Here is a 24,546-nt window from a genome sequence, read left to right as displayed (position 1 = left end):
CTTGGCGCGCCTGCTGGGGTGTGAAGTTGGGGCGGGGGGGCTTGCCCCACTCCGCCTGCCTGGTGCTCATGAGGAGGAAGCCCCTGCGCCACGACCCCGCTCCCTGGCAGAAGTGCCAGGAGGGTGGGGGCAAGCCCTTATGCCTTGACCCTCTTCCCCAGCAGGAGCACGGGGGAGGGAGGACTGCAGGCTAGGGTAGGGTGGGGTCCCCACTTGCTCTGGCCCAGGGCCCCACAAAACAGTAATCCATCTCTGCTCTCTGTGAATGCCAGCAGACCAATGGCCAATGGCAGGATTTTCATGCTTTCGAGGAGTTCCTCTACTGCTTCCTTCCTTTCCTTTCCCAATTTGATTTCTTTCAAATTGAAACAAATACCCTCCTTGTCTGCAGAGATGTCTATTGATCCCTGGAACACAGTTTCTTTTGGGTCTTGATATATTGTTCAAGCAACACAAAACAAACTGGGGAAATTGAAATAAAATTTGTTTTCTGAGAGCTGGCCTACTCTAGCACAGACCTTGGGTTTTGTGAAATGCTACTGTTAAAATACCTGGGTTGAGAAAGAACAGAAGAGAGCTAACTAAAAGGAATGAAAGAGGGAGTAAGGGGTGAAATTAAGAATGGCCATAAATTGACCAAAGCAATTCTTGGTCTTCATGCTCTTCCAGAATTCCATGGGACAATGGCTCTAAGTACCCAAAAGCATAAACTGACATCTGCACATTTAACGTGTTGTGTTTAGTAATAATATTTAAGGAGTTTCAAGTGGCTGCCTTAAAAAGTTTGTAATTGGAAGCATTGCCTCTTGCTGATCACACTTCAGAGGAGTGATCCTTGATCCTAATGGGAGAAGGTATCTTTGCTATATCTAGATGCTCCTAAAGATTGTTTGGTGCCTACGAAGAGAAGAAAACAGTGGAATGATTTTCCAAAAAGGAGATTTCCTTTCCAAATTCACAGAACTTTCAAATTGGAAGTCCAGTGTGAGTATGAGATTCTTTTCTGTGAACTGTGTTAATGGCATAAGCTTGGAAAAGAAATATTTTATATTAAGTGAAAAGTGGAGTGACATCTTTGGTAGGAAACTGGGATAGATATGACAAACCATCTTGTCCTTAGTGGTTAGATGTAAGGTGAGAGACCTCAGTGCTGCCAGTTTCCTCTTAGTCCTGGCCCAGGAAATGGCCATTAAGAAATTAATCTCAGGGCAAAGGAAATTCAGATCTACTGTCCTCAAAGGATCAAATGAAAGTTCACATAACCTCTAATAGCAATTTTTAAATGCCACAATATCAGGGGCCACTGTCGGGGGAGCTAAAGAAAGGTGATTGACTCCCTTTAAGAAATGGGAAACTAACATCAGACACAACTATTCCTCTGTTGACTGGCCTTCCCAAAGAGTGTTGATGGCAGAGGTCTGAACCAGTAAATGGCTAGGTGCAAACTTCTATCAGAATGTTTTTGAAGAAAGTCTAGAATGGAAAGGATCTTCCCTGTCTTATAATGAAAACTTCCTAGCCTTGCATCGTACAGAAAAGTTTGGCTACACTGTATAGTTAGTGAAGAAGTTGCTCTTATTCCTACAGTATAATATAGTTTCAGCTATCTTATCAGAAACACCTAGCTCTTTCTGAAGTGCTCTGTTATAAAACAAGCTGAGCAATTTGAAGTGCGATGGTTTAGGTCGTGCTTGGGTCCTTGCTGAAGGACATTTTAGCACAAAAGATGATTCTACTAAATTCCCTAATACAGACCTTCTGGGGCACACAGGAGCTATAAGTATTATCAGTCTTGTGCCAAGCTACATTTCTTAGCACTTTCCAAACAGAAGTTGCTGAAGGAAAAGTCTGGAACTTTACACAAGCACAAGGAACTGACACAGTCAAAGCTAAGGTTTCTGATGTTGCTGCAAAATTGGGCACATCTGGGGCATGAGGAGGTCCATGATGGCTCTTCCCAGTTTTCTCTGATGTGGTAACACGCCTGCCTTTTTTAAGTCTACTCTGCCTGGCAACTCAGCTGGACAGGCACATGGAGACTTTTCAGCAACAACAAATCTGCCTTATGGAATGGAGAGGCTGACTCCAGTCCCTTCTTGACTACTGATATAGAATGACAAGGCTGTGCTGCCCTATCTGACAAGTTTGTACTTTACCTTGCATCTTTCCCGAAACATCACCTGGACCAGAGAGACTAATACCTCAAAGTTGATAGTGTTGATGTGCAACTTTCTTTTCCTTTGACACGATTACCCTTTCAACTGTCAGTGCTCTGGTGGGACACTAAGGCTATGTCTACACCAGCTCTTTTGTCAGTCATGGGTGTGAAAAAACACCCCTCTAACAGGCAAAAGTTTCACCGACAAAAGCACTGATGGGGACAGTGCTAAGTTGGCAGGAGATACTCTCCTGCTAACATAGCTACCACTTCTCGTTAGAGGTGGTTTAATTATGCCGTCAGGAGAGCTCTCTCCTGCTGGCATAGAACGGCTAAACAGGAGACCTTACAGTGTCACAGCTATGCTGCTATAATGTCTGTAGTGTAGATATAGCCTAAGTCATTGGGACTAAGCTCCCCACAGACCAGGACACAAAGCCTACAGACATATCTCCATTGCAATGATGATCCCCACAACACACCTTTCAAGATCCATGGATCCTACCCAAACCTATCACAACATGTGATATACCTCATCCAGTGCACTAAATGCTCCAACAACTATGTGGGTGAAACCAGACAATCACTACGCTCTCAAATGAAGTCAGAAAGAAAAATGATGAACAAAAACATCCTATCACAAAGCCATCACTCTATATCTGACCTATCAGTCCTCATACTCAAAGGAAACCTGCACAACACTTCCAAAAGATAAGCCTCAGAGCTTAAATTCATAACTTTGCTAGACATTAAAAATCATGGACTGAACAGACACACTGGATTTATGGCTTATTACTACAATTTGTCCTATGACTCCAGAGGTGTTAATGGGCCACTCTACCTTGTATGGTCCCTTACAATATGTGCTAACTACTTATGCTAAATAGTCTGTTCCACCTTGCATTTAGCTGTGATGCTCAGAGTAATTTTCCCAGACCTGAAGAAGAGCTCTGTGTGGCTCAAAAACTTGTCTTTCTCACCAACAGAAGTTGGTCCAATAAAAAAAAAATTATCTCACCCACCTTGTCTCTGTGTCACTTAGGAACTTTTGGAAATTTTACACTTGAACTTTTGATCTGGCTTGCAAAAGAAATAATTCCCACAATCCCCACAGTGCCTCATTTTGTGTTTGTACTTAATAGGCGATTTCCTGATGGAAAACAAGTGGTTCTTCTTTGATGAATGACACTTGGTCTTCTTTGACTAAGCACTGGACTAGTATCTACCACCTCTTCAGGCAGAAACTCTGAACAGGAAGAGCCATCATTCTCAGCGATATCATCTCCCCCACTTTCACCTCAATGGTCAAATCAGAGAGGCCCTTCAAGCTAACAGAAAGGTGACAAGAGTACTAGAGGCCAAACACAGAGCTAACAGAGAGGTGACAAGAGTACTAGAGGCCAAACACAGAGCACCCTAGGCCATGTCATTTAAACTCTTGACAGTCACAGTATCTCTGGAGAGATTTCTCCTGCTATGAGGGATGGACAAGCAGAACTCCTACTGAACCGCTAGAGCTAGCAAAAAGCTGACATGGAAACATATGAATAATAAGCAGCCAAGGAAAACTGAATGGCAATTAGAGACATTATTTTTCATGTAACCCCTCACGTTTTCTCTATTTTGCTTGTAGGAATACAGATTTCACGTGCAGATGTGTTTTCTTGGAGCAGGGGGAAGCAAGAGAGTTCAATTTGGGACAGAAATACATTTTCCTGAGAACTTTTGACCAAGTGTACCAATTTGAAGCAAAGCAGGTTTAGCACCAGGAGATGTAGGCTGTTTCCAAATAATTTTTGGACTGATAAACCAAGCAGCTTCCCTAGTCCCACAAAACAGGAAGACACCATTAGAATTCATCTGTTCCTGAAGTAACAGAGGAGTAGCCGTGTTAGTCTGAATCTGTAAAAAGCAACAGAGGGTCCTGTGGCACCTTTAAGACTAACAGAAGTATTGGAGCATAAGCTTTCGTGGGTGAATGCCCACTTCATCAGACGCAAGTAATGGAAATTTCCAGAGGCAGGTATAAATCAGTATGGAGATAACATTGGCCAAACTGGACAATCACTACACAAGAGGATAAATGGACACAAGTCAGATATCAGGAATGGCAATATACAAAAACCTGTAGGAGAACACTTCAACCTCCCTGGCCACACAATAACAGATGTAAAGGTAGCCATCTTACAGCAAAAAAAACTTCAGGACCAGACTCCAAAGAGAAACTGCTGAGCTCCCGTTCATTTGCAAATTTGACGCCATCGGATCAGGATTAAACAAAGACTGTGAATGGCTATCCAACTACAGAAGCAGTTTCTCCTCCCCTGGAGAAGAACCTCACACCTCAACTGCTAGCAGAGCACCTCACCCTCCCTGATTGAACTAACCTCGTTATCTCCATACTGATTTATACCTGCCTCTGGAAATTTCTATTACTTGTGTCTGATGAAGTAGGCATTCACCCACGAAAGCTTATGCTCCAATACTTCTGTTAGTCTTAAAGGTGCCACAGGACCCTCTGTTGTCTGTTCCTGAAGTTCTTCAAACTTCATGGTAGAGAGAAAATTTCTCAAAGTATAACAATGATTCTGAGGAACTGCTGGGGCATGTGACTAGTTCCGACTCCCAGGAGTGTTTGTCTCTCTCTCAGACTGACTTACAGCTTTAGAGATCTTTTTAAAGGAGACTGGATTAGAAGAAGCAGCCACAAGCAAATCTTTGAGACTGCACAAGTCACATGAAGAAGCACTAGGGAGAACGCTTTGAGGGTTTTCTTGGGATTTTCTTGGCACTTGCCTGAATTGCCAAGTAGACACCATGTATCCAAGAGATAAATAAGGGATCTGCTTTCCTCCTCACTGGCCGAATTCTCTTCTACCAGTGAAGAGACCACACCAAAGAAATGCAATTTGAAGGGAGACTCTAGTGAAATTTTAATGAGAGATCAAACTAAATGACAGAGTATAAAAGAGGCAATGTGGAGAATCTTTCACTATACTGTATAGCAGATATTTTGTGAGTAGAGAATTTAAATCTACTGGTGAAAGATAGTGGATAGAGCAGCAATGGAGACTGAAATCTCTCCACCGAATAGCTACAGTGCAGCAATACAGCAGCTCTGACAGCTTCCCCACACTGACCTATCAAGATGCCTCCCTCTGAAATAAAGTGATCATATTGCAGGGGTGAATTGATAGCTATGTCTTCTATACTTTGGTTCTTTGATAAGACTGCCAAACAAGGTATTTGATTAGTGTGGTAGCCAAAGTATGATAAAATGCTGCTCCAACAACTTTGTGCAAGCAACATTCCATGAAAGAACAATCACTCTCAAAATACATCTCTATTAGGACAACCTACACTCCTTTTGCAAGAAAGGTATATGCAGTTCAGTGTGCTGTGTGTCAGTCTCAGTCTTTGTATTGCCCTCCATCCCTGAGATAGCTACATCTCAGTGGTTTTGTATAGACAGAGTTTTTCAATTATATTGGTGTAAAACACAAAGAAGTGCTGTTTCTAATGTAGTTTTCTTGCCAGGATCACACTGCTCTTTCTAACAGATTAACGAACTACTCTTTGACTGGCCAATATGCCAACCCAGCTAGACTAAATTTTTGTTCAAAAAATGGTTATTAACCTGTACTTATTCTTCAAGTGATTATGCCCATATACAGAGTCCTGTGGCACGTTATAGACTAACAGATGCATTGGAGCATAAGCTTTCGTGGGTGAATACCCACTTCGTCAGACGCATGCTGACGAAAGCTTATACTCCAATATGTCTGTTAGTTATAAGGTGCCACAGGACTCTTTGTCGCTTTTTACAAATCCAGACTAACATGGCTACCCCTCTGATACTATGCCCATATACAGTCTACGGTGTTTGCATGTGCTCCCAATGTTCTTGAGTCGGAGGCTTTTGCCAGCAGAACTAGCAGGCAGCATGTGCTCCCCTGTTCTTGAGCATGGAGCTGAGAGTATAAAGAGGTATGGCCACTGCCTCCTTTTCCATTCCTTCACACTGTCATCCAATGAAGATCCAAAGTAGAGGAGAAGGTGGGAGAGTCAAGGAATGTATGTGTGCCCAACACATCTCAAAGAACAATTGCTACTGTACAGGTAAGTGTGACAGAACACCCTGTATTCACACCCTACATACTATTGTAATAATCTTTGCACAAAGTATGCCTTGTAAGGTATCATTTGAAAACTCACAATTTACTGGTCAATATTGTTGTGGTAAAATATGTATGACAAAATTGTATGTGAAGTTATAAGATTCCCCTGCATGGTGTTAACAACACATGTTCCCTGCCCAAACAGAGGTTAGCAAACATGTCTGTCCTAAACAAAGGAATGTGTGCTCTGCTTAATTTGCATTTAAACAGTAAACAGTATCATCAAGTAGGAAGGGAAGACAAAGGAAACTCAAACAGGTGAAGAAAACCAGCAGGGAATATCCTTCCACATAGACTGGGTCTCAACCGCAAATGTTTTTCAAGAAGGGGACTGAAACTATAAAAAGGGACCTAAGGGACCCTTCTTTCTCTCCCTGCCCATCACATGCACTGCATCTGAAGAGACAAAGGTAGCAGTCATTGGAGGAGGAGAAATCCTGACCAGAAAGTGTGGTCAGTAATCTACTGAAACATATGGTGAGAAACTGTTTTAATCTAATATAGTTTGTTAAATTAGGCATAAGTAAATGTTTTATTATTTTTTATAACCATTTATAACTTGTATGCCTCATTACATGTGCCCATTTAAAATCGCTTTGTAGTTAATAAAACTTGTTTTGCTGTTTTATCTAATCCATTTTGCTTCAACTGAAGTGTCTGAATAACTATTTAAGATAATAAAATGGCATATTATTCCCTTGAATGAATAATGGCATAAAAATATTGTACTGTCCATGAGAGGACTGGCCAGTACACGACATACATTTCTGGGGGGAAATCTGAAACTGGGGATGCGTAGGTGTCACCCTGCAGTATAACTAAGGCAGGTGAGAGCCAGAGTGTAATCCCAGTGTGCAGTTACATACAGACACTCAGGGTGTGGCTTGCATGCTGGAAGGCTGTCTGTGAGTGGCCACACTGGGAGCTACTTCAGGAAGCCATTATAAGGTACCCAAGGTTGCAGGGGAGGGGTGAGACAGCCCCCGACTGGTCTGGATTGTACCCTGGTAAGTAACCACTTTTTAATTCTTCGAGTGACTGTACACACATACATTCCACTGTAGGTGATTCAACAGCAATTTTCTTATAAGTAGTGGGACTTCAAATTACCTGAAGAGAGTCTGCAAGACTGACTTGCTGAAGCTCGCATTAGCTTCAGAAGGTTGAATAATTGTATAGTGTCTGGAGACAGTTACATGAAGATAACCACATTGCTGTTTTTACAAATTTCCATTATAGGTATGTTGCTCAAAAAGGTTGACGAAGGGGAATCACCCTAGTGTAATGGACTGTTATCCTTTGAGGAGTAAAGATCTTAGCTAGATCATAGCAGAGCTTGATACAGTCAGAAATCCTGTGGGCTATACACTGATCTGTAACAGGTTGTCCTTTAAACCTTTCAGCATAGGCTACAAAAAGTCTAGGAGAAGATCTGAAAGATTTTGCATGGTCTAGATAAAAGGACAGAGCCCTCCGAATATCCAACGCATGAAGCTTTATCTCATCCTTACTACACTGAAGCTTTGGAAACACCAGACGGTATATGGTCCAATTGAGATGGAATGCAGAAACAACCTTAGGCATAAACTTAGGGTGTAGCCTGAGAAAGACCTTGTCCCTGTTGAATGGTGTGAAAGGAGGGTCAACTAGTAGTGCCTGAGGCTTTGATACCCTCCTCACAGAAGTAACTGCTACCAGAAACACTCTTTTAATTGATAGCAACAGTAAGAATGCTGTTGACAAAGCTTCAAAAGGGAAACTCAATAAGCATGACAATACTCAATTCAGATCCCATGAGGGCACTGCATTGGACACAGGAGGATAAACATGTATAAATCCCTTTAGAAATCTAGTTATCAAAGGATGTAAAGAGATTGAAAATCCATTGACAGGTGGATGTAAGCAAAAATGGCTTCTAAATGGACTCTTACTGAACTAACTGAGAAACCAGAAGATTTCAAATGTCATAGGTAGCCCAATATTTGTCTGATCTGTGTGCAACCAGCTGATAACTGATGTGATTCAGCACAGACTAAAACATTTTCCATTTCGTTGAATAGGTGGCTCATGGAGTTCTTTCTGCTGTTTCCCAAAATAGCCTGGACATCCTAAAAACAGACTTTCCCCCCTGTGTTACTTAGACAGAGGTTATCCAAGCAGTGAGATGCAAAGTTTGCAGGTTGGGGTGCAGGGATTTGCCCTTGGTTTTGAGACAAGATCACTTCACCAGTGATCAAGCTATGGGTGGTTGAATTGAGAGCTAATACAGGTCCATGATGCCTTGGTCAGGCAGGTGCTATGAGGTTCATGGTTGCCTTGTCTATGTTCAGGTTACTTGGAATTACGGGGACTGAATGGAATGCATACAGCAGATGACTTGACCAAGGAAGAAGAAAAGCAGCTGTTATGGAGCCCGGACTGCAATCTGCCCTGGAGCAGAATTTCCTGAATGTGTTATTCAGGTTTGTTCAAAGAGGTCTAATATCAAGTACAGTAACTCCTCACTTAAAGTTGTCCCGGTTAACGTTGTTATGTTGCTGATCAATTAGAGAATATGCTCATTCAAAGTTGTGCAATGCTCCCTTATAACGTTTGGCAGCTGCCTGCTGTGTCCACTGCTTGCAGAAAGAGCAGCCCATTGGAGCTAGCTGGTGGGGGCTTGGAACCAGGATGGACCGGCAGCCCCCCTCAGCTCCCCGCTCCCCTAAGTTGCCTGTGTGGCAGCCGCCAAGCAGGCTATCAATTGCTAGCAGTTCAGGGGGGTGGGGGGGAGAGCGCGGGAAGAGAGTGAGTGAGTGAGTGACTGTGTGTGTGATGTTCCCATAGTTAATTTATTAATGCTTTGGGGGTTCCAGAAGGACTTTGTACCTAAAGAATTAAAAATGTGTTAATGGCGATCACTTTAGCCAGATTACTCCAAAGGGTCTTAACACTGCAGGCACATACAGACTTAGGCCTATGTCGCCTGATGTGCTCTAATTCTTTCCCACTTCTCTCCCCAGCTGCCATATAGTATGCCATCTTGTGCTGGTTATAGTGTGGCTCTGCCTTGAATTGTTTTCTGGAGGGCACTACAGAAAAGTTATTTTTCATTTAAATTATTTTTACATGACATTTTATTAAATTAGCCCATCTGCCTACAGACAGACACTCTTTTTTATAATAACTAAATAAGGTACATGGTAAATCGCAGCAATTCCATCACCCAGTCAGAAACAACCTATTTGGTTGTCCTTTCAAAGAATCGTGTGGAATCATTCCAGAGAAGTACCCTTGGATGAACATTTTACGTTAGTGATTAGCATACTGCATGTTAATTTCAATTATAATGAGTTTTATGATGTAGATATCGCATCACTGGGGTGTGCCCTGAGGTCGGTCAGTTGGTCATTCATGCACTCACACGCTGTCATTAAAGATTTATCTTTACAGCATCCCATTCCATATTATTATATATTATATTATATATTAGAAAGTAAATATTTTGTTTATATATAAATATATACACGCACATACAGTGTGTGTGTGTATGTATGTGTATATATATATATATATATATATATATATATATATATACATACACATACACACACACACAAATTTTATATATGAAAGTACATGGGAAAACCTTCATGAGCCCTAAAATTCACTGAGATTAAAATATAAAAATCATAGGATTATTCGGTAATGTGAGAGGACAAGTGGACAGTGGGAAAGTAAGAATCATGCCCAGATCTAGTGATGGATATTTGATAAATAAATGTGCTGGTATCACCCTCATACATTTCATTCAGGAATACTTCTGCTTCTGAAGTGAGTCACATTTCTTTAATTTAAAAGACCAAGAGTCCTTTTCCTACTGAAAACAGCAAACATGATAGTTTCACCACTGTCGCTGGATAGTACCCATGAAAAGTTCTTAATCAGTGGCAGAAGCAGGTGAGTCTCCTTCACATAATTTAATGCACATGATTTAAGAGATGTGAAACAACTAGATAGATGAGAGACAATTCTACCGTTTTACAGTCTTTTCAAAAATCACATTTCCTCTTTTCACTCTTACCTTGAATCTGTTAGTAAATAGTTCCAGTTTAGGGAACAACTCCCTGTTGGTGTACAGACTCTGCAGAGCTTTCAAACACTTCAACCTCACTTCACCTTGCTAAAGAAAAACACACTAAGATTAGCCAAAATATCCTAATGAAATGCACATGAAGATTAAGTAGCATCCATCTAGTAATCTCTAGTTTTGTTGTACATTTAAAATTCTATGTAAATAAGTTACCAAAAACAACCTCATTAAACAATCTAACAGTTAAATTAAAATGTACAAAAATAATAGGGAATGTTCTACAAAAACAAGTGTTATACTTCTTCTGCTTCTGTGTACAGAAAAGACCCAACCTGCACCACTGAAGTTCATGGAGGCAGGACTGAGTCCAAAGCTGGCTTCTAAAGGTTCTTTCAGTTGATGTTGAAAACAAACAAACAAAAAAACAAAAAAAAAATGAAAACCAGGGAAAAAAATATAAACATTATTTGAAACTCGTGTCTGTTGGGTTATGTAAGGATTAAGTAAAGACCTGGGTAACAGCTATCATAGTACTAGGGAGTAAGGCACAGGCAAGCACTATTTCTTCGCTTGATAGATAAAATTGCCATCCTTTTCCCTTCCCTTCTGCTTGTTAAGAATAGATAAGCATTGCAGCTGCATAAGGAATATAGTTGTCTGAAGGATACCCTTTATGTGAAGAAGTGTTATCCTCTCCCCCCCCCCCTCCTCCTCTCCCAGTTACATAGACGAGCTCGGGGTCATGGGCCCTTCCTCCCTCTCCTGTGAATTGCTGGTTAAGGGAATCTGTGGCTACAATTACTGCAAAGAAATGTATCTTCAAGGTAAAAATGTCTGTATAATGTGCTTAATGCTGCAAACAGTAAACAGGGGCGGGTAAAATTATATTCAGTATATAGCTATTAATATTCATTATATGGGCATTCATATTATTAAATAAGAGTTTTGGGGTGTTGTAATAAATGTGAGTATTTACATATTAACTTAGATAAAAGAGTGGGATGTGATTAATTCGGGGCTTACTTGACAATTGGGCAGAGATGAACAATTACCGCAATAAAGAAGTCCGTTTACTCAATCCGCCTCTGGGTCCTCCTGCTCCTTCTTTCCATCTCTAACAGTGTCTTCTGAAGATGTACATTGAATATGCAAAAGATTGACCTCCCTAGTGAATTTTTTATCTTTACAATATGAAAGGCTGGATTTGACTTTGCTCCATGTTGTGATCTTGGAGAACAGCCATTAGCAAGGGGGCACTGGTCAGCTTGTGCAAACTTTCCACAAGTACCTATCTCTTCTCAATGCCTTTTCACACACTGTATGATGCACAAAGCTAAGAAATATAAAAAAGAAAAACCCATCATCTCTAACTCTGAGGAGATGGTGGGTAGATAAGTGCCAATCTAGTGAACCTATCAATCATCAGGAAACAAACTACAGTTAATCAAATGCATCACGTTCTCACAAAAAAGTTATCCGCACAGATTTATAAGCTCTAAGAGTCCATGGTGAAAAATACCATGTGTAGGCAATGAAAAGGTTATAATTGGGAATTTACTGCTTAAAAATTCACAATACAGTGTCAAAGCAGTGTATCTAAGTAAAAATATCATAGAATCAAAGAATCATAGAAACGTAGGGCTGGAAGGGACCTCCAGAAGTCAAGTCCAGTCCCCTGAGCTGTGGCAGGACCAAGTAAACTTAGACCATAACTAACAGGTATTTCTCCAACCTATTTTTAAAAAGCTCCAATGATGGGGATTCCACAACCTCCCTTTGAAAACCTATTCCGGATCTTAACTACCCTTTAAGTTAGATATTAGGATAAACTTTCTAACCTGAATTTCCCTTGCTGTATATTAAGCCCATTACTTCTTGTTCTATCTTTAGTGGACATGGGGGACAATTGATCACTGTCCTCTTTATAACATGTTAAATGACTACTATCATGTTCTCCCTCAGTCTTCTTTTCTCAAGACTAAATGTGCCCAGCTTTTTAACCTTTCCTGGTTTTCTAAACCTTTTATCACCTGTGTTGCTCTCCTCTGGACTCGCTCCAATTTTTCCTTATCTTTCCTAAAGTGGGGTGTCCAGAATTGGACATAGTACTCCAGCTGAGGCCTCACCAGTACTGAGCAGAGCGGGACAATTACCTTCCATGTCTTACACACAACACTCCTGTTAATACACCCCAGAATGATATTAGCCTTTTTCGCAGCTACATCACACTGGTGACTCATTCGATTTGTGATCCACTAGAACCCCCAGATCCTTTTCAGAAGTACTACCACCTAGCCAGTTATTCCCCATTTCGTGTTTGTGCACTTGTCTTCATTAAATTTCATCTTGTTTAATTCAGATCAATACTCTGATTTGTCAAGTAATTTTGAATTCTAATCCTGTCCTCCAAAGTGCTTGTAATCCCGCCCATTTTGGTTTTATCTATAAATTATAGGCACAGTCTCCACTCCATTAGCCAGGTCATTAATGAAAATATTAAATAATACCAGACCCAGAACTGCCCCAGGCGGCCCCACTAGATACACCCTCCCGGTTTGACAGTGAACTATTGATAACTACTCTTAGTTATCAAGTTATGCCTTTCAACCAATTGTGCTCCCACCTTTTAGTAATTCTGTCTAGACCACATTTCCCTAGTTTGCTTATGAGAATGCCACATGGGACTCTCCCAAAATCCTTACTAAAAATCAAGATATATCACATCTACAGCTTCCTCCTCCTCCTCTCCCCAATCCACTAGGCCAGTGACCCAAAGAAGGAAATTCTGTTGGTCTGGCATGATTTCTTCTTGACAAACCAATGATGGATATTTCTTATAACCCTGTTATTCTCCAGATATTTACAAACTGATTGTTTAATAATTTGTTCCCATATCTTTCCAGGTATCAAAGTTATGCTGACTGGTCTCTAATTCCCTGGGTCCTCTTTGTTCCCTTTTTGCAACTTTAAGGCATAGAGTACCCCAGGAAAACAATACAAGTCACTGAAACCTCATAAAAAAGACAGGGCTTGTTTCTTGTGTCTGCCTATGTTGTGCTCATTGCTGCACCTCAAGGGCTGCTCAAACTAGCACCTGGATGAACATTCAGAGACTGAGACTATATAAATATGGTCAGAATCCTAACCACCTCAGTTCTTTTCTCCTGAACTCCATAAATCCAAGATGGAAGAGGGGTGGATGGGCAGGAAGTGGAATTATACAGAAGCAACCCTTGAAGAACTACAGTTACTATTAAGTAACCTCTTTCCTTTTGGTGAGCTTTTGCATACTTCTACTCATGAGAGCCTGGTATTGTCAGTCTTTGGTAGGGTGCACTCTAGGTTGGATGTTTCTGTGATTACTATTGCACAGGAAGCTTGAAAGATTAAACAATCTCTTTTAATGTGATTTCTATGCAGTTCCACCAATTGATCTGACTCAGGATCTTTCAAGGTATAGAAAGCATAAGGTGGGTTATTGCAATTCTGGACCATCAAATCTTGGAGAGGTCTCCTCCTGAGACAAGCCTAAGAGATGACATTTTGATTTTTGGCGAGATTGCTGCAGACCTCTCCTTTGACTTGTATGGAATCCAGAACTGCATCTAGAAAGGATATCTGCTTTGTGGAGACCAGGGAAAACTTTTCCCAACTGATCTGAAGATACTGCAGGCTGTTTGAATTGATAACCTGAGTAGGTTGTTGGATCTAGTTCTTGTCATCCAGTTATCTGAGTAAGGGTAGAAATTGATTTTTCATCTTAAGTGGACAGCCATCATTGCCAAGCACTTGGTGAAAACTGTGTGTGCTGTTGACAGTCCAAATGGCAGGACCTTGTATTGAAAGTGTCTGTTGCTCACACTAAATGGCTGTATTAGTACATGAAAATACATGTCCTTTAGGGTGAAAGAACTGAGACAGTCACAGGGTGGGAGGATGGGGGTGATGTTTCCCAAAGACAGCAGGCAGAATTTATCTTTTGATGAAACTTTTCAGTTTCCACAAGATAATATGAGGGAGAGATTCTTTCGGATGAGGAAGTGCCTGCTGTAGAAGCTTTTCCTTTGGTACTGACTCTGAACCTCTTCTATGAATCCCTCTGTAGAAGAGAATTCACCTAGAAGTAATATCTCATCAAAAGGATCCCTGAAGAGATGTGGAAGCAGGATTTAGAGGCAGCCTAGAGTTGAAAAGGATGCAGTAGCCATTCTGCACGATCTGCTTTCAAGCTGTTTGGTAGTGGGCCTGGTGGCCCTAAAGGAAGGTAAAGAATACAATGAAATTGGTTCTGTGCTCCTGACAAATGCATCAAAACTGAGGAGGCTGAAGACTGGGAGGGATCTCCTGGAGACCTGTGTCTTGCAGACTTGGTTTTAGACAATATATTCATGTAATGTTTAAGAAAAGTTTGTAAATGAGTTCCAATGGTTCATGGATTAGGGACCCTGTAGCTGGGTGGTCACCAGCTCCGGCCCTGAAAGGGTTACAGCCAGCCCTGGGAGAGGGCTGGGGCTGTGAGGCAAAAACCTAGGCTGATTGGGGAAACAGCCACAGCTGGGGCCACGCCCCAATCAGGCCACAGCTGGCCCTATAAAAGGCTGTGCGCCAGGAGCTCAGGCAGTCTCTCTCTAGCTGTGGAGAGAGACAGGCCTTGCTGCTTGGGAGCTCAGCAGGGTACCTAGAGTGGAGCAGGGCTGGGAAAAGGCCAGAGGAGCTGGGGAGCTCCTGACTGGAAAACCCCCAGGCTGCAGGCCTTGGGAAAGGCCAGGAAGGGTACCAGCGTTGCAGAGGTGCAGCCCAGGGTAGGCAAAGGCAGCAGGTCCAAACCCGCCTTGCCGATGATGAGTGGTATAGACTGCAGTCTACCCCAGTGAGCGGAGGCTAGATGGTGACTGGCAGTAGCCACTGAGGTGAGATGGGGGTAGGGGATTCCCCTGGGTGGGGTGATCCTGAGAGTGGGGGTACTGCCAGGGGGCAGCACCCAAGGTAAACTGGGGCTTGAGGCAAGCCGGACATCAGCCAGCAGAGGGCGCTCCGGAGCTGGAGAGCTAATTCCCAGGACAACTGGCAGGAGGCGCCGTGCCGGTGAGTCTTTGCGTTGCTACACCCAATTTTAAGGGGTTCCAGGGGCTTCTGTATAGATTATTTAGGTTAATCTTTCTATCTACTCAATGGTCAGTCTAGAAGATAGCATCAGAGATACTTAGTTTTGCAGTTTTCAAACTGGATTTGTGTCTCCCGAGATAACCTTCTTGTTAACAGAAAAAATGTTTTCAATATATAATATATAGAGGTGAGAAAAAACAGACCTCAACCCTATTATCCCTCTGCAAATGTGTGTACACAGAGTCAATCCCTTACCTCTCTCTAAAAGTGCAAAGTTTCAAAAAGTTCAATGACTAGAAGATTGTTGGGGGCAGAACAGATCTGGACAAGGAGAAGTCGTCTGGAGATAAATGTGAGAAGGGAGGGGAACTTTTCATTCTTCCCGTTGAAACTCACTACAACCTAGATCTAGGTTTCCTCATCAAAGACTAGTTCAGAATCCGTCAGAAAAATATTCTTGGCAACTTTCCATGCAGTCAGCATCAACTGGTGATAATCCATATTGGGACTGGACTCCCAGTAATCATGTCATTGCCTAAATCACAACGGAAACTGCAAAAGCCAAACTGTCCAGGATTCTCTGTGATAACTGAATCTACCATCTATGTGATTCCAACACCACCTGAAAATTTTGATTGTTTCACCCAGATCATCTAAATAGGTATAAGAAAAAAGAAGGATATACCTTCTTGTGGAAAGAAACAGAAAAGAGTGCCAAGTGTCATCTGATGTAAATACTCAACATCCTTACTATAGTCACTGAAGTTAGTGCACTGCCAAGGATGGATTGAGATGGTTGAAGCTCTGTACTTTACTCACTCCAGTTGCTAAGCTTGGATATTATTACACCAGCATGGGCCTGCAAAGCCACTGAAACATCGAAACACTCAAGTCTCAGCTGATGTGACTGCAGCAATACTTCTTATGCACATAAAAAGCACCACAGGACAAGTTTATTGAGCGCAATGTGCGCAGAATACGCTGACAAATAGTCAACTTACCACTTGCCTCCTCCTTGCTATCACTGCCCTTCACTGTTGAGGAGGTCAATAAGACCCTTTCACTTATAAAAGCTGGAAAGCTGCAGGACCTGATGGTGTTTTGCCAGAATTTGTTAACAACCTCAGAGCTAAGTACAAAAGATGGCTGGCAAGACCATTCTCCAATATCCATTCCTCGGGGTTTGTCCTGAGAATCCGGTGTGAAGCTAACTAGTAATCCTTCATAGTACCAGCCTCTCTCATTCCTCTGCTTGTCATACAAGCTTAGAGAGAGAATATTACTGGCAAGGATCATACTGCCTGTAAAATCAATGCTACCAACCAAACAAGCCTTAACACCACAAAGGTGGAATTCCAGTGAAAACTCACAACTGAGGCAGCTTTCTTAGACTTATATGAGGCATACAACATGGTATGAGGGATATTTATTGCCTCTTTCTAAAAGCCAGGAAAATTATTCCATGCAATGCAATGATAAAATTCTTCTGAGAAGTGCTGACCAATCATAGTTTTCATGTTTTCCTTGGTGACCAGGTCAGCAGGCCATGCACTGTCAATGATGGTCTACCACAGGGATCAGTCCTATCACCAATTCTGTTTAATATCTATACCAGCAACCTTCCTCAAACATCATCACCGAAATTTGTCTCCTCTGATGACATTGCTCTGACTAAAACCAAACCCTACTAAGATAGTTGTATCAGCATTTAATCTAAACAATCAAACAGTTAGATCAGAATCGCACTTGGACTTTTGTGGCCAGCAGAGAAGATACGATCCTATCCCAAAATATTTTGGTGTAACCATAGACCAAAACCTCACAAAAATCACTAGTACCTGAAAAATATCCATGACAAAATAAAGATGCATGTAAATCTCATCCAAAAATGGGCAGGAACAACCTGTGGAGCTGATGCAAAAAATTTCTACAGACCTCTAAAGTGGCCCTTGTCTACTATACTGCAGAATACTGCTCACCGATCTGGGCACATAGCTCCCTCACATCACTTGTCAACTCTCAACTTAACAGTCATGCATATCATTACAGGCACAGTAAAAATCAAAGCCATAACCATAGCTTCCTGTACTGGTGTACATCCATTCACCCCAAATTTGTTGCAACACAGGAATCCTTCAGGAGCCCCATCATATTTGAGGGAACAAGGATCTCCCAATACAGGAAGACCTAAATAATATCTGAAAACTCTGACTTAAATCCAGAAAACCTTTTTGGCTTGCAGTGCAAGAGCTCAAAGACTCAGGGTTTCCTCCCCACAAAAATCAGTGGCAAGCAAGGAGGAAGACGGCAACATCGAGAACAAACACCTCATCAAGGATTCAATTGAAGAACCCAGTGGCTTTTCACTTCCATGGCAAATAAGGTCCACTGTAAACACACACATCACATGGCAGAAGCACCTAACCTCCTCCATAAATGGAAACTTAGATCCAAACTTATTTGTGAGTATGGAAATGAACTTCAAACTAGGCGACATCATGTCAACCAATGTCCCAAACAATCATATTTTAGTAGTTTCTCTGACATCCACTCCAGGTCACTTCAAGCAATCAATTGGATCACCAGCCTAGACCTGGACATCTAACACTGATGGTTTTAAGCTACACAAACGAAGATGATGACTACTGAAATATATCGGTCAAGAAATAAATGAGAGAGAGAGAAAAAATAATCAAAATGTGATATATTGAACAGGAAAAGGAAACATGCATTTTTCCTGGTGTCGTACTCTGGAAAATACTACTTACCCTGTCATGTAGTGTCCAACCGACATATTTTAAATAACTATCATTCAGGAAGGCATCACTGTACATTTTCATCCACACTCCAATTTCCTCAATACAAACGGCTCTAATCTCAGCAATAGCATCACTAGAGAAAAAGAAAAAAATAATCCTCTTTGACTTGAACCTTGTTAAACACAATTTTCCCTTCATCCCCATCAGTCTAGTGATAATTTACTAGCTCCTTATAATACCACAATATTTATGGGTCTCTTTACTTTCTCCACCATACCCACACTCTCATTTTGTTCTCTTTTATCCTTGTGTTCAACTCTGATGTCTCTAAACTTGTCATCCTCAAACCCACCAACTTATCAGTTTCACCCCTCCTCCTGTATTTAAGTATGCTGTTTTTGTCATCCTAAAGAGAGAGTGTCACTCTACTCCACTCCTCAATTACTCCATCTCTTTTCTTCCATTATTTCAAAGCTCCATAAGTAGCTGTCAATCTTAATGTCTTGACTTAGTCTACTCCCTCTGTTTCCAAAATATGATCTACAAAGATCTATCTGGTTGCTGGACTCTCTTTTTTGGTCCAGATACTTCTATGAGTGTTCAGGCTCCTTTTCTGAAGAGGAGCCTGAAAGCCTGGAAGCAATGAAGAGGAATCAATCTAGTTTTTTTTTTTCAACCAGAGATCCCTGCTCAGATCTCCATTCCTGAGATGAACTTGAGAACTGGAGGTGCTGGATGACTCCAAGGTGGGGAGAGAAGCTTAAGGCTGCAAAGCCACCAGGTTTGACCCAGTCCTATGATTCACTGCCTGCAGAGAGACCAAAGGAACTGATGCAGGGGCAGGCCACAGTACTGCATGCAAACAAGTCACATGAGAGAGGACCAAGGATCTTCACTGTAGTCAGGGAAGTTGTGGATGGAAACACCCATGTTGCAGCACCACCTACTGGTCTTGGTTGGTTCTACAGGTCCCATCTGCTGTGATAATTGGGTCTACAAATTTACCCTAATTGTGAGCTCAACTATAAAAAGTGTGTGAATGTTCATAAAGTGTCAAAATAGCCTATAATAATAAACAATGATGGGAAAAGTTCCAAAAGGGGGGGGGGGGGAGAGAGACTGTATTAGTACAAACAAAAAGGCCTACAGATATAATTCAAGGACTGCGTAAAGATTATATCTGGTAAACAAGAACAGTGTGAGAACAAAAATTTATTAACCAAAATTGGTGTGCTGGAAAGTGGTCTTATTGGAGGACAAAATAATGAGAGGATGGACTATTCTGCCTACCACTCCCTTAAAAAAAATGGGGGGGAAAAATATGGATGAACAGATGGAGGCCAACACTATGCTGACTGAGGGAAAGGCAAGAGAAGAGGAAGGAGCAAGCTTCATCATAACGGCTGTCACACCCACAGTCTCCTGGGAATCCAGACCTCCGTCATCAAAATCCTGAAAGATGCCCTGACCAGAGAGATGGAGACAGATGATACTGCCACCTCCACCAGCTTTGGCTAAATCCTGAATACCACCAGGGATGAGAGGGTGAGTGACCTTGAAACACCTTTGTGTGTTCTTTTCCTTCCCCACTTATTTCTTCTCTTATATCCCTCTCCTTTTTCCTTTTGTCTAATGAGAGTCTGACTCGGCCATTCAAGACTGCATATTCTGTAACACTGGTATGAGTCATGACCAAAAAGGCAACTAAAAGCAATATTCTAAACACTTCATTGCTGGTAAAGTTTGCCAGGTCTCAGCGTGGTTGATCAGACCATGTGCTTCATCTGTTTTTTTTTTTTCCCCACCAGTGAGGCTGCAAGTGAAAATCAACATCAGAGACAGAAGCTGTATTTTCTATCTTTGCTATTCTTTTCTCTCCCCTTTTGCGTGTGCTTGTTTTGTCTTCTTCGGAAATGGGATAGGACTTTTAACAATGACAGCTCCAGCCCATCTCAACTAACTTCTTGTCTTTTCATCAAAAAGGACAGTTATCTTTAATACCATCCAAGAGACTGTTAAACATAGGGTTTTTTATTCTAAAAACTCTGTAACTAAAGGGAACATGGGATGGTACAATGAAAGCCTAATTTAATATTTTATATTTCAAATGCTTTAGCTGTTTTTTCCCTTCTGTGTATCTTTTATAAAAAAGATTTAAGGATTTTTATTGGTGTTTGCGCCATGGTACTAAGCAGGCAAACCATCAACACAGAAACTTCAAGTCTGCTTTGAAACTCCCTGGTTCTTTCAACCTCCAAGGCTGAACCATTATCTGTCACCCTGCTGAGATGGGTACACCCCAACCTCAAATTAAAGAAACCATTCAGTCCATGATGGAGATAATATTCATTATAAGCAGAGTAGGACAATGACCCAGCTGTCCCTACCAGGTATCTCTCAATTTCTTTTTAATCCATATACAGACATGAGATATTATATGGATTAATGCTTCATAAATGCCAATAAATTAGAATGAGCTGTGGGAAATTTTTTTACCCTTATTGGGGAAGCAGCCATGATGATTACAAAAAAAAAAAAAAGGTGCTGTTTAATCAAATTTGCTATCTACCAAGTATTTCAAGTATACAATATTTCAGAACAGAATATGTTGGAATCTCTCTCTCTTATTGGCAGTTGTTTTAAAAATAGTTTTCTGGAGTGGAGGTAATTATATCACATGCAGACCAAAGTGTAGAGATGGCAGGCCTGAACGAGAGGAAGGGGAGGTTAGTGGGCTCCACAAAGGGGTGGGCCACCTGAACTGTAGCTAAAGGGGGAGAAGAAAATAAAAGGGCTATCTATTTTAAAATGAAAGAAATAAAAAGAGTAATGAAAGAAATAGAATGTAAGGGTTAAAGAACAGTCAAAAAGGTAATTCATAAGGACCAAAACAAAATGGCCAAGTATGTAAGGTTATAAATATAACTAACAGATAACCATTAGGGCATTCTTGCTGGGGATGCCTTATATCTCAACTCCAGTTGGGCAGATGCAGAATCATTCTCGTTCCAAATTCACCATCTAAACCTAAAAATCATTTGGGAAGAATTTAATGACCACCCCAAAAAAGAAATCCAAGCCATCACAACTATTCCATAAAGCCATTTGTACTCAGGAGGATTTCTCTCAGCTTCTTGAAGGAAACACCACCTAAACAGAGAGAGAAAAGATCCTTCTTGCTATAAAAGTTGACATGCCAGAGATTCTCACAGAACTCAAGGGAATAGAACTGATATTCAGTCCACATTACTGTTTATAAAAAAGGACATCTCTGACCTACGTGGGAAGTTCAATATAACTGAAAACGAAGTAGGAAAGAATGATGTCTGCAGCACTATAGGACTTGTAGACCAGAATCAAGTATTTGGAGACAGAAGCAGATTATGGACCCTGCTTCTGCTTATGGAGTCTGCTTTCGCTTGACACCACAGTATATTAGTCTCATCAATGTAAGAAAGAACCAAACAGGCTGACAAAGTTCAATAGTTAATAGTATAATTAATCTAATCATATAGTACATATTGGAGCGGCCAATTTAAATAGGGTTATCACAGATGTTACACTTCAGGTTGTTATTATAAAACAATGAAAAGTCTTAACTGAAATTAAGAATATGCAAGAGGTGTTCTTTGCAGCTGGGCAAGAGGGCTCGTTTGGAGCTTTCCCAGTCCTCAGTCATAGCTGCCTGTGAAAAACTACGTTTGAGGACATTGATCCTGCAGCAACTGTACAATATACAGGAAAGCATCCTACAATGGAGGATGCCACAGACAATTCAGGTAAAATAGACTTAACATTCAAGATTTTTTTTTAACTGTTTTATGAATGACGTATGTCCTGATCATGCAAGGAATTGGGTACTGTGGCCCTTATACAGAAAAGAACTTAACCATATGATTAATCCTTAACTCATGCTTATGTGCTTTGCTTGATGAGGGCCGGAGTACTCAGCAACTGGAAATATTGAGCCCAAAAATGGATAATCAAATACATTTGTTCACATTCACTTATCTAAGACAAAGATAGCAGTTGTTACTCTTCTCACAATCTGTTCTTACAGAGAGAATAGAGGCAAGCACAGGTGGCTTTCAGAGGAGAGCATGATGATGCTACTCAACATGCTAGCGTGCATCTTGACAGAAAAATATTAGGATGTATGAATAAACTCCCTAAATCAGCATAACAATTAGTATACAAAAAGAAGCTCTAAAAGACAGAAATGAAGGTTACTCACCTGCCACTGCAGTTCTTCGAGATGGATTCTGCACATTCCCACTCATGGAATGCACAGATGGTGCAGCTCTGACTGTGGAATCTATTTGAAGGAGTGTGCGTTGAAGCACTCTCACACTCCCACGTCCCTCTTTCTGCTCCTGCTCACCTCCTGAGGGTGAGGCTATATAAGTGGGCATGGCACTCCACCCACCTCAGTTCCTTCCACCACTTCCTCATGTCCAAAGTTGAAGTAGGACTCAGAGAGAAGGAAATGAGGTCAGGGACCATCAATGTGCATAATCCATCTTGAAAAATTCTGGTTACAGGACAGTAACCTTCACTTCTTCTTGGAGTAGCTTCTGCACATTCCCACTCATGGCATAGTTTCATAAGCAGCACTCCTGCCTGCATATAGTGGGGCATGGAGTCCTAATTAAATAACAATTGTAATATTGCCGTACCAAACTGAGCATCCAATGTGGATACCAGATATAGGGAATAGTGTTTTGTAAAAGTATAAAAACAAAGTGGCTGCTCCACAGATCTCTAACATTGGGGTATGTCTAAGGCAACTCACGGAAGCCAGCTTAGTCCTTGTGGGGTGCAATCTAAACCCCTCAAAGGAGAGGGACATAGGTTTCTTTTAGGGCTGTCAAGTGATTAAAAAAATTAATCGCAATTAATCACACTGTTAAACAATAACAGAATATCATTTATTTAAATATTTTTGGATGTTTTCTATATTTTCAAATATACTGATTTCAATTACAACACAGAATACAGAGTGTACAGTGCTCACTTAATATTTATTTTTGATTACAAGTATTTGCACTGTAAAAAAACAAAAGAAATAGTATTTTTCAATTAACTTAATACGAGTACTGTAGTGCAATCTCTTTAGCATGAAAGTTGAACTTACAAATGTAGAATTATGTACTAAAAAACTTGCATTCAAAAATAAAACAATGTAAAATTTTAGAGTCCACAAGTCCACTCAGTCCTACTTGTTCAGCCAATTGCTCAGACAAACAAATTTGTTTACATTTGAAGGAGATAATTCTACCTGCTTCTTGTTTACAATGTCCCCTGAAAGTGAGAACAGGTGTTTTCATGGCACTGTGGTAGCTGGCGTCCCAAGATATTTACGTGCCAGATGGGCTAAAGATTCACATTTCCCTTCATGCTTCAACCACCATTCCAGAAGACACATATCCATGCTAATATGGGGTTCTGCTCAATAATGGTCCAAAGCAGTGCAGACCGATGCATGTTCATGTTCATTATCTGAGTCAGATGCCACCAGCAAAGGGTTGATTTTCTTTTTTGGTGGTTCGGGTTCTGTAGTTTCCACATCGGAGTGTTGCTCTTTTAAGACTTCTGAAAGCAAGCTCCATACCTCGTCCCTCTCAGATTTTGGATGGCACTTCAGATTCTTAAACCTTGGGTCAAGTTCTGTAGCTATCTTTAGAAATCTCACATTGGTACCTTCTTTGCGTTTTGTCAAATCTGCAGTGAAAATGTTCTTAAAATGAACAACATGTGCTGGGTCATCATCCGAGACTGCTATAACAGGAAATATATGGCAGAATGCAGGTAAAACAGAGTAGGGGACATACAATTATCCCCCAAGGAGTCCAATCAAAAATGTAATTAACACATTTTTTTAATGAGCGTTATGTCCTCTGCAATGGTGGCCGAAACATGAAGAGGCATACGAATATTTAGCTTATCTGGCACTTAAATACCTTGCAATGCCGGCTACAAAAGTGCCATGCAAACGCCTGTTCTCACTTTCATGTGACATTGTAAATAAGAAGAGGGCAGCATTATCTCCCTTAAATGTAAATAAACTTGTTTGTCTTAGCAATTGGCTGAACAAGAAGTAGGACTGAGTGGACTTTTAGGCTCTGAAGTTTTACATTGTTTTGGTTTTGAGTGCAGTCATGTAAAAACAACAACAAAAATCTACATTTGTAAGTTGCACTTTCATGACAAAGACTGCACTACAGTACTTGTATGAGGTGAATTGAAAAATACTATTTCTTTTGTTTATCATTT

General features: G+C 41.1%; 1 protein-coding gene across 8 annotated transcripts in view; it reads right to left on the bottom strand.

Moving 5' to 3' along the window:
* STAG1 (STAG1 cohesin complex component) overlaps nucleotides 1–24,546 on the bottom strand; it is a 391,540-nt gene that overhangs the window by 177,451 nt on the left and 189,543 nt on the right. For all 8 annotated transcript variants that reach the window (XM_065557025.1, XM_065557022.1, XM_065557021.1 and 5 more), the window contains 2 exons: nucleotides 18,283–18,406; nucleotides 10,400–10,498 (listed from right to left, as the gene is read on the bottom strand). In XM_065557025.1, coding sequence (XP_065413097.1) covers nucleotides 10,400–10,498; nucleotides 18,283–18,406 — 223 coding nt within the window. The remainder of the gene's footprint in view (nucleotides 1–10,399; nucleotides 10,499–18,282; nucleotides 18,407–24,546) is intronic.

The sequence above is a fragment of the Chrysemys picta genome, chromosome 9 (assembly GCF_011386835.1).
Source record: "Chrysemys picta bellii isolate R12L10 chromosome 9, ASM1138683v2, whole genome shotgun sequence".
Taxonomy (NCBI): domain Eukaryota; kingdom Metazoa; phylum Chordata; order Testudines; family Emydidae; genus Chrysemys; species Chrysemys picta.
The sequence above is the reverse complement of the archived record's forward strand: the minus strand, read 5'-3'. Positions and strand labels throughout refer to the sequence as shown.